This window comes from Triturus cristatus, chromosome 5_1 (assembly GCF_964204655.1).
Source record: "Triturus cristatus chromosome 5_1, aTriCri1.1, whole genome shotgun sequence".
Lineage (NCBI taxonomy): Eukaryota > Metazoa > Chordata > Amphibia > Caudata > Salamandridae > Triturus > Triturus cristatus.
The window spans coordinates 132,629,022-132,639,954 of record NC_140587.1 but is presented as its reverse complement, the minus strand read 5'-3'; the positions used below and the strand labels follow the sequence as shown (position 1 = coordinate 132,639,954).

Below are 10,933 nucleotides of genomic sequence, written 5' to 3'. Positions count from 1 at the left end.
ATAGGCTGGGCGTGTAAAGTAGCTGCTTCTCTGCTCTCCCTTCTCATTGGCAGGCAAAGGCAAGCCCCCCACCTCCTAGTGTACTGCGGTTCTGGGTCTCTGATTGGTGAAACAGAAGCCCTCCTCCCTCCAATGAGAAGTACTATCAGCGCCTAGCTGTCAACCAATCAGACGCACCCGAAGTCTTTATATCGCCGGAGTCGAGCCGAACAGCAGTACTAATCTCTCTGTTGTGTGAGTGAGCCCCTGCATCGATCGCCATGTCTGGACGCGGAAAGCAAGGAGGAAAGGCCCGCGCTAAGGCCAAGACACGCTCTTCCAGAGCCGGGCTCCAGTTCCCCGTGGGCCGTGTGCACAGGTTACTCCGGAAGGGAAGCTACGCCGAGAGGGTGGGCGCCGGTGCCCCCGTCTATTTGGCTGCAGTCCTGGAGTACCTGACCGCTGAGATCCTGGAGCTGGCCGGCAACGCTGCCCGTGACAACAAGAAGACCCGCATCATCCCCAGACACCTCCAGCTGGCCATCCGCAACGACGAGGAGCTGAATAAGCTGCTGGGCCGAGTCACCATCGCCCAGGGAGGAGTCCTGCCCAACATCCAGGCCGTGCTGCTGCCCAAGAAAACCGAGAGCCACAAGGCAGGGGGCAAAGCAAGCAAGTAAAGGCCCGCAGACCACCGTGGAAACACACCCTAAACACAAAGGCTCTTTTCAGGGCCAACCACAGACTCCATCAAAGAGCGTATCCGTGCCAAGGTGTTACTCTGGCAGGCTTCATAGTCGCGGCAGCGCCCGCACCGTCGCTACATAGGAGGGATGCCCAAGCCCTCGGACGGACACATAAATGCTGCCCCCGTCCCAAAACCGAGCTTGAGGCCGACGAGAATAATCTTTTTGTAAAAATAAATAAATACGTGTTTATAGGGGCAGTTTACAGACTTGCCACGACCGGGCCTGACCTGTGGACAGTGTTACGGGGTTGCGGGCGGCCGCACACAGCGGGGTGGTGCCGGTGAGGCCGTTAATGTGTTGGCTCCATTAAAACATTTCAGAGCCTGCTGTTCATAGTGGGAGCGGGCACCGAGCGCCAGGGTTAGGCGGGCCGCGGTGATGAGTGGGGGCCGGGAAGGGAGGCGTGTGTGTGTGCTTGACTGTGATCCGTGCCCCGGCGGCAGCTGCTGAGCCCACGACAAAGAGGCGGCTGGGAGCGCGCTCTTTTTCAAACGGCAACGGCCGCTCCAGCCCCCCGCTCCCTGCAGAGGGCGGTCCAGGGGCGGGCTCCCCCTCGCCTTCCGTTGAGTCACGTGGGCCGCTTGGAGCGCCCTAGCCGGTCCGCCGCAGCTCCTCCATATAAGCAGCCGTCGCTGGCTGTTTCCTCATTTCTGCTCAGTCACAGTACCGACAGGACAACATGTCTGGACGCGGCAAAGGAGGGAAGGGGCTCGGCAAAGGCGGCGCCAAGAGGCACCGCAAGGTGCTCCGGGACAACATCCAGGGCATCACCAAGCCGGCCATTCGCCGCCTGGCGCGCCGTGGCGGGGTCAAGCGCATCTCCGGCCTCATCTACGAGGAGACCCGCGGGGTGCTGAAGGTTTTCCTGGAGAATGTGATCCGGGACGCCGTCACCTACACCGAGCACGCCAAGAGGAAGACCGTCACCGCCATGGATGTCGTTTACGCCCTGAAGCGCCAGGGCCGCACCCTCTACGGATTCGGCGGTTAAACTCTCGACTTGCCCACGGAAAGAAAGAGAAAAAAAAACACCAACCCAAAGGCTCTTTTAAGAGCCGACCACGATGTCATGGGAGAGCTGTATCTATGCACTAGGGATCCCGCAGGGCAGGCCTGCTTTGTAGGCCCACAGCCGGTCGGGTGAGGGGGGCATTTCTCCGAAACCGCCATGCAAGGCACTGTCCTGGGGCCAGGGCACCTTCCTGGAGCCCCGCGTCCATCCTAGTCCCGCCCACGGGGCCCGCTGTCCTGAAGCCACCTAAGGCGGGTATAGCCCGGCCCAGGGGCCCGCCATTCTGGAGCTCTGTACTTGGGACCTAAGGCGGGTATAGCCCGGCCCGGGGGCCCGCCATCCTGGAGCCCTGGACTGGGGACCCATGGCGAGTTTGGCCCGGCCCAGGGCCGGTCATTTCCCTCGACTATTAAGCCCCCACGTAGTGGGGGCTTACAGAACACGAATGAGGGACAAAGGTTCGAGCTAGCGGCGGCGGCCGCGCGGCCGGCCATCTGGTCGCCGATTTGCGCGACCAGATGGCCCACGGAGCTGCGCGACCAGATGGCCGGGCGGCGGAACGGCCGCGCTACCTCTAACTTTTGTCTCTCGCTCGGGCGCTGTAAGCCCCCACTTCGTGGGGGCTTAATAGTCGGTAAAATAGAGCGTTCCCATGCAGGCCCATGGGGTGTGCGATCCTCATTTTTTTTTGTGACCGATTTCGGGACTCTAAGCACCTGTTTTAGTGCTTTTTTTTTTTTATTATTGTTTTGTTGACATTTTGGTTCAAGGGGACCACGGCACTACTTCTACCCGGGGCAATGGAGCTCCACTTCGGGTAACATTTCAGGTTTTCCCCCTCAGCTGGAGATGGGCCCCCAAAAAAAAAAAAAATCGTAATCCTAATAAAATACATATATTTTTATTTTTTTTCACCCAAAAATGAAATAACGTCCTTCACAGTATCTGGTCCATTTTGTAGCCTCCAGTCACCCCTTTAACAATGTTTAATAAAAAATAAAAATAAAAATACTAAAATTTTAGGTCAAATGGGACGAAGTCACTTTTTCTACACAGGGTGCTCCAATTGGGGTAATATTTCAGGATTTACCCCTCGACTGGAGGTGGGAAAAATACTTCACTCAAAGGGTACATAAAGCCCTTTACATTATCAGATCCAAGACTTCAGTGTCTCGGGCCCATTTCTAGCCTCCAGGCGCTTGTTTTGTTCTTTTTATGACATTTTGAAATTTACAGGTTTATGGGGACACAGTAGCTCGTTCTACCCAGGGCTATGGAGCTCCGCGCAGGGTAAGATTTCAAGTTTCGCCCCGGGCTGGAGATGTGAAAACGCAACACTTCACATACTCAGCAAAGTGTATTTAACCCCTTTACAGTATCAGAACAAGGCCTTGGGCCTACCTCCAGCCTCCAGGCACCAATTTTACTGATACTTGTGACATTTGCAGGTGTTAGGCTTCAAGGGGATGAAGTCGCACCTTCTACCCAGGGTTATGGAGCTCCGCGCAGGGTAAGATTTCAGGATTCACCCCTGGCTGTGGTGCGAAAATAAAACACTTCACATACTCAGTACAGTCTATTTAACCCTTAACAGTATCAGAACAAGGCCTGCAAGGCCTTGGGCCTACTTCCAGCCTCCTGGCACCAGTTTTACTGATACTTGTGACATTTAAAGGTGTTAGGCTTCAAGGGGATGAAGTCGCACCTTCTACCCAGGGTTATGGAGCTCCGCGCAGGGTAAGATTTCAGGTTTCACCCCTGGCTGCAGGGGTGAAAACAAAACACTTCACAGACTCAGTAAAGTGTATTTAACTCCTTCACAGCATCAGAACAAGGCCTGCAAGGCCTTGGGTGTGTTTCCAGCCTCCAGGCACCAATTTACTGATACTTGTGACATTTGCAGGGGTTAGGCTTCAAGGGGATGAAGCCGCACCTTCTACCCAGGGTTATGGAGCTCCGCGCAGGGTGAGATTTCAGGGTTTACCCCCGGATGGAAGTGTGAAAATAAAACACTTCACATACTCAGGAAAGTGTATTTAGCTGCTTTACAGTATCAGAATAAGGCCTGCAAGGTCTTGGGTGTGTTTCCAGCCTCCAGGCACCAATTTACTGATACTTGTGACATTTGCAGGTGTGAGGCATCATGGGGATGAAGTCGCACCTTCTACCCAGGGTTATGGAGCTCCGCGCAGGGTGAGATTTCAGGGTTCACCCCTGGATGGAAGTGTGAACATAAAACACTTCACATACTCAGGAAAGAGTATTTAGCTGCTTTACAGTATCAGAATAAGGCCTGCAAGGCCTTGGGACTACTTCCAGCCTCCTGGCACCAGTTTTACTGATACTTGTGACATTTGCAGGTGTTAGGCTTCAAGGGGATGAAGTCGCACCTTCTACCCAGGGTCATGGAGCTCCACGCAGGGTAAGATTTCAGGCTTCGCCCCAGGCTGGAGGAGTGAAAATAAAACACATCACATACTCAGGAAAGTGTATTTAACTCCTTTACAGTATCAGAATAAGGCCTGCAAGTCCTTGGGCCTACATCCAGCCTCCTGGCACCAGTTTTACTGATACTTGTGACATTCGTAGTTGTTAGGCTTCAAGGGGATGAAGTCGCGCCTTCTAACCAGGGTCATGGAGCTCCGCGCAGGGTAAGATTTCAGGTTTCACCCCTGGCTGCAGGGGTGAAAACAAAACACTTCACAGACTCAGTAAAGTGTATTTAACTCCTTCACAGCATCAGAACAAGGCCTGCAAGGCCTTGGGTGTGTTTCCAGCCTCCAGGCACCAATTTACTGATACTTGTGACATTTGCAGGTGTTAGGCATCAAGGGGATGAAGTCGCACCTTCTACCCAGGGTTATGGAGCTCCGCGCAGGGTAAGATTTCAGGTTTCACCCCTGGCTGCAGGGGTGAAAACAAAACACTTCGCATACTCAGTAAAGTGCATTTCACTCCTTTACAGTATCAGAACAAGGCCTGCAAGGCCTTGGGCCTACTTCCAGCCTCCTGGCACCAATTTACTGATACTTGTGACATTTGCAGGGGTTAGGCTTCAAGGGGATGAAGCCGCACCTTCTACCCAGGGTTATGGAGCTCCGCGCAGAGTGAGATTTCAGGGTTTACCCCTGGATGGAAGTGTGAACATAAAACACTTCACATACTCAGGAAAGTGTATGTAGCTGCTTTACAGTATCAGAATAAGGCATGCAAGGCCTTGGGCCTACTTCCAGCCTCCTGGCACCAGTTTTACTGATACTTGTGACATTTGCAGGTGTTAGGCATCAAGGGGATGAAGTCGCACCTTCTACCCAGGGTCATGGAGCTCCGCGCAGGGTGAGATTTCAGGGTTCACCCCTGGCTGCAGGTGGGAAAATAAAACACTTCACATACTCAGGAAAGTGTATTTAGCTCCTTTACAGTATCAGAATGAGGCCTGCAAGGCCTTGGGCCTACTTCCAGACTCCTGGCACCAGTTTTACTGATACTTGTGACATTTGCAGGGGTTAGGCTTCAAGGGGATGAAGTCGCACCTTCTACCCAGGGTTATGGAGCTCCGCGCAGGGTGAGATTTCAGGGTTTACCCCTGGATGGAAGTGTGAAAATAAAACACTTCACATACTCAGGAAAGTGTATTAGGTGCTTTACAGTATCAGAATAAGGCCTGCAAGGCCTTGGGCCTACTTCCAGCCTCCTGGCACCAGTTTACCGATACTTGTGACATTTGCAGGGGTTAGGCTTCAAGGGGATGAAGTCGCACCTTCTACCCAGGGTTATGGAGCTCCGCGCAGGGTGAGATTTCAGGGTTTACCCCTGGATGGAAGTGTGAACATAAAACACTTCACATACTCAGGAAAGTGTATGTAGCTGCTTTACAGTATCAGAATAAGGCATGCAAGGCCTTGGGCCTACTTCCAGCCTCCTGGCACCAGTTTTACTGATACTTGTGACATTTGCAGGTGTTAGGCATCAAGGGGATGAAGTCGCACCTTCTACCCAGGGTCATGGAGCTCCGCGCAGGGTGAGATTTCAGGGTTCACCCCTGGCTGCAGGTGGGAAAATAAAACACTTCACATACTCAGGAAAGTGTATTTAGCTCCTTTACAGTATCAGAATGAGGCCTGCAAGGCCTTGGGCCTACTTCCAGACTCCTGGCACCAGTTTTACTGATACTTGTGACATTTGCAGGTGTTAGGCTTCAAGGGGATGAAGTCGCACCTTCTACCCAGGTTTATGGAGCTCCGCGCAGGGTAAGATTTCAGGTTTCACCCCCGGCTGCAGGTGTGAAAACAAAACACTTCACAGACTCAGTAAAGTGTATTTAACTCCTTCACAGCATCAAAACAAGGCCTGCAAGGTCTTGGGTGTGTTTCCAGCCTCCAGGCACCAATTTACTGATACTTGTGACATTTGCAGGTGTGAGGCATCATGGGGATGAAGTCGCACCTTCTACCCAGGGTTATGGAGCTCCGCGCAGGGTGAGATTTCAGGGTTCACCCCTGGATGGAAGTGTGAACATAAAACACTTCACATACTCAGGAAAGAGTATTTAGCTGCTTTACAGTATCAGAATAAGGCCTGCAAGGCCTTGGGACTACTTCCAGCCTCCTGGCACCAGTTTTACTGATACTTGTGACATTTGCAGGTGTTAGGCTTCAAGGGGATGAAGTCGCACCTTCTACCCAGGGTCATGGAGCTCCACGCAGGGTAAGATTTCAGGCTTCGCCCCAGGCTGGAGGAGTGAAAATAAAACACATCACATACTCAGGAAAGTGTATTTAACTCCTTTACAGTATCAGAATAAGGCCTGCAAGGCCTTGGGCCTACATCCAGCCTCCTGGCACCAGTTTTACTGATACTTGTGACATTTGTAGTTGTTAGGCTTCAAGGGGATGAAGTCGCGCCTTCTACCCAGGGTCATGGAGCTCCGCGCAGGGTAAGATTTCAGGTTTCACCCCTGGCTGCAGGGGTGAAAACAAAACACTTCACAGACTCAGTAAAGTGTATTTAACTCCTTCACAGCATCAGAACAAGGCCTGCAAGGCCTTGGGTGTGTTTCCAGCCTCCAGGCACCAATTTACTGATACTTGTGACATTTGCAGGTGTTAGGCATCAAGGGGATGAAGTCGCACCTTCTACCCAGGGTTATGGAGCTCCGCGCAGGGTAAGATTTCAGGTTTCACCCCTGGCTGCAGGGGTGAAAACAAAACACTTCGCATACTCAGTAAAGTGCATTTCACTCCTTTACAGTATCAGAACAAGGCCTGCAAGGCCTTGGGCCTACTTCCAGCCTCCTGGCACCAATTTACTGATACTTGTGACATTTGCAGGGGTTAGGCTTCAAGGGGATGAAGCCGCACCTTCTACCCAGGGTTATGGAGCTCCGCGCAGAGTGAGATTTCAGGGTTTACCCCAGGCTGGAGGAGTGAAAATAAAACACTTCACATACTCAGGAAAGTGTATTTATCTCCTTTACAGTATCAGAATAAGGCCTGCAAGTCCTTGGGCCTACTTCGAGCCTCCTGGCACCAGTTTTACTGATACTTGTGACATTTGCAGGTGTTAGGCTTCAAGGGGATGAAGTTGCACCTTCTACCCAGGGTCATGGAGCTCCGCGCAGGGTGAGATTTCAGGGTTCACCCCAGGCTTGAGGTGTGACAATAAAACACTTCACATACTCCGGAAAGTGTAATTAACTCCTTTACCGTATCAGAATAAGGCCTGCAAGGCCTTGGGCCTACTTCCAGCCTCCAGGCACCAGTATTACTGATACTTTGTGACATTTTAAGGTGTTAAGCTTCAAGGGGATGAAGTCACACCTTGTACCCAGTGTCATGGAGCTCCGCGCAGGGTAAGATTTCAGGCTTCACCCCAGGCTGGAGGAGTGAAAATAAAACACTTCACATACTCAGGAAAGTGTATTTAACTCCTTTACAGTATCAGAATAAGGCCTGCAAGGCCTTGGGCCTACTTCCAGCCTCCAGGCACCAGTATTACTGATACTTTGTGACATTTTAAGGTGTTAGGCTTCAAGGGGATGAAGTCGCACCTTGTACCCAGGGTCATGGAGCTCCGCGCAGGGTACGATTTCAGGTTTGGAGGTGTGAACTCCGTTACAGTATCAGAACAAGACCTGCATGGCCTTGGGTGTGTTTCTAGCCTCCAGGCACCAGTTTTACTGATACTTTGTGACCTTTGGAGGAGATAAGCTTCAAGGGGACGTAGTTGCACCTTCTACCCAGGGTTATGGAGCTATGCGCAGGGTGAGATTTCAGGGTTCACCCCTGGCTGGAGGTGTGACTATGTGGATTGTTTTGTTTTCACACCTCCAGCCAGGGGTGAACCCTGAAATCTCACCCTGCGCGGAGCTCCATAACCCTGGGTAGAAGGTGCGACTTCATCCCCTTGAAGCTGTAAACCTCCAAATGTCACAAATATTACTAAAACATGTACCTGGAAGCTAGGGATGGGCCGGAGATCCTGAAGGCTAAGATCTGATACTGTGAATGGTGTTCATGTGCGTTCTGGACTTTGTGAAGTGTTTTGTTTTCTTCCCCTACCTCCATCCAAATTAGCAGCAGGCCTCGATCAGGCTACAGTGCGCAGAATATGATTTCTGGTCTCAGGTCTCCCTCGTGACATACCATTGGATTCAGGAGTGGTCCCCACTCCAGCGATAGGGCTCAGTAGAACAGTGGTAGTCACAGGCCTCACTCTGTACTGTACTATTCAGTTCCGCAGTGGGCCTCCCCGGTCATAGGCTCAGCGTCTGACATACAGTAACTCACTCTGTCTACAGATGTCACCTCAGAGGTACACCTAGCTCCAGCTGTAAAAATCAGCTCAGCAGAGTGCCTCCATGCCGGTACTGGGGTCACCATTTCAGGTGCATTCACACCCTCTGCTCTCACTTGGGGTGTCTTAAAACATGTAGGCCTAACTCGGCCGCCTTCCTTCATTGTGTCACTGTGTATTTATTGTATTGAGTCTGCACCCGCCTCCTCTGGCTCGGCGCTCGGCAGTGAATGCCCTCTGCCTGCATGTGAAGCTGCCAGCACACGGCCGCCTGGTGATGCGTGCGAGGCTGGAGCCAGGGCCGTGCCCCGCTGCTTGTAAGCCCCGAGCCGAGGGTGCCACAGCCGAGGGTGCAGGCGCGCGGGGAGGGCCCCCTGGCCCCCGTGCCAGGGGCTCCCTGGCATTGTTTCCACCCCGCGCTCGGCCGGCGGAGCCCTGTGTTACTTCGGCCCGTTCCAGAACGCGCTCCCCGCGGCCCCCGCAGCCCCACTGTGACGCCACAGGGCCCGCTCCCTGCAGGAGCCCCCTCCCTCCCGCGGGCCGCCGCTCCCGGCCGCAGGAGTCGAGAGAGGACCGGGGAAAAGGGGTCCGGAGCCCGGGATTTCAGGCATGGAGGCGCCCGCCGTCGGGGGAGCGCCGAGTCTCCCCGCGGATCACAAGCCAGGGATGAGGGGTGGATCCGAAACGGGGGCAGGCCCGGGAGAGGGCCGAAGCTGGGCTCCTGGTCATGTATGCGTGGAAGCGCGTGTTTAACTGATTGTGTTTTAAAACGTGGATAATCCGAAGGTAGGAAACACAAAAGTCAGCTGGGAGCAAAGAGCCGAGTGTGCCTCGCACAGCCCTGTCTGCTCGGGACCAATCAGAGGCCGGCTCCTCCCTGTATATATTCACGGGGCTCGGGTTTGGGAGGGACATTTCTGTTCAGTGACAGCGCCCGCGCCGAGACTCGCATTACAATGGCCGAAACCGCTCCAGCCGCCGCGGCGCCTCCCGCTGAGGTCGCCCCCAAGAAAAAGCAGCAGAAGAAGACAGCGGGGGCCTCCAAGGCCAAGAAGCCTTCCGGCCCCAGCGTGGCCGATCTGATCCTGAAGGTGGTGACCGCCTCTGCCGAGAGGAAGGGAGTCTCCCTGTCGGCCATGAAGAAGGGGCTGGTCGCCGAGGGCTACGATGTGGACAAGAACAAGAGCCGGGTCAAGGCCTCCCTCAAGAGCCTGGTCAGCAAAGGCGCCCTGGCCCAGCTGAAGGGCACCGGGGCCTCCGGATCCTTCAAGGTGAACAAGAAGCAGCTGGAGGGCAAGAAGGCGGCCAAGAAGGCGGCCGCCAAGACCAAGAAACCAGCGGCCAAGAAAGCTGCCCCTGCCGCCAAGAAGCCCAAAAAGGCTCCCGCGGGGGTCAAGAAGAGCCCGAAGAAGGTCAAGAAGCCTGCGGCAGCAAAGAGCCCCAAGAAGCCCAAGGCTGCCCCCGCCAAGAAGGCTGCCAAGAGCCCAGCGAAAGCCAAGGCGGCGAAGCCCAAAGTGGCCAAGAAAAGCCCTGCCAAGGTAGTCAAACCCAAGGCAGCCAAGCCCAAAGCAGCCAAGCCCAAGAAGGCAGCGCCCAAGAAGAAGTAAGGGCTTGCACCAAGACACTGCAAACACAACGGCTCTTTTAAGAGCCATCCACCCGGTCCAGAAGAGAGCTTGTTCGTCCCCACCCTTGCACCCCGCGTGCACACTTCTCTATAATAATAAACGGCACAGTAAATCCATAGCGCACCTTTCCGCACGCGAGTGCCGTGTGTGATCTTGGTCATGTAAACGGCTCTTTTGGTGCTGCGTGGATTGAAATCTGTGTACCAAATAAAGAAGGGGGTCTGGGAGTTTATTAGACCTCCGTTTATAATAAATGTGAAATAACGTGTGCCTTGGTGCTTTCACTGTATCCGGGCAGATTCGAAGTGGTGTCTGCATAAAGCAGACGATTGTGAACGTGAAATCGAGCGCAGTTAACGGCGGCGTGTTCCAGGGTGACCAAGGGCAGTACACTTATAAAATCCTGGGCTCCTCGCCCAGTTGACCGGGGGCGAGTGGTTCGTGTGACTATGGATGGACACGGAGACAAAGGCTGACCCAAGCGCGGGCTACGGCTCCAACGTACATCATCCAATCGGAGGGTGTCTTTTTCTCCACAGCTCATTGGAGAGACAGGCTGCAGCCTCCGGTTCATTGGCCAATCATTGCACACCGCGGGCTATTTTCAAACGTGGGGCGGTCGCTTCAGCCAACCAGAGCAGCCCTCCGTCTTCGAGTGCATAAATAGGGCTCTTGCCTGCTTGAACTCCATTCTTCCTCGCTTGTCGCTGAGAGAGACCGCTCCCGCCATGGCCCGCACCAAGCAGACAGCCCGCAAGTCCACCGGCGGC

The 10,933-nt window shown here is 53.9% G+C and overlaps 2 protein-coding genes across 2 annotated transcripts; both read left to right on the top strand.

Annotated features, from left to right (window-relative positions):
- The first annotated feature begins 260 nt into the window (after positions 1-260).
- On the top strand, positions 261-659 carry LOC146830395 (histone H2A type 2-C-like). Its single transcript, XM_085603740.1, has one exon. The coding sequence runs from the start codon at positions 261-263 to the stop codon at positions 657-659; it is 399 nt and encodes a 132-aa protein (XP_085459866.1).
- A 748-nt stretch (positions 660-1,407) lies between these two features.
- On the top strand, positions 1,408-1,719 carry LOC146830394 (histone H4). Its single transcript, XM_085603739.1, has one exon. The coding sequence runs from the start codon at positions 1,408-1,410 to the stop codon at positions 1,717-1,719; it is 312 nt and encodes a 103-aa protein (XP_085459865.1).
- Positions 1,720-10,933: the final 9,214 nt, after the last annotated feature.

What these genes read in the sequence shown, in the direction of transcription:
- LOC146830395 (XM_085603740.1), top strand. Translation starts at nt 261, where the DNA reads ATGTCTGGACGCGGAAAGCAAGGAGGAAAGGCCCGCGCTAAGGCCAAG.
- LOC146830394 (XM_085603739.1), top strand. Translation starts at nt 1,408, where the DNA reads ATGTCTGGACGCGGCAAAGGAGGGAAGGGGCTCGGCAAAGGCGGCGCC.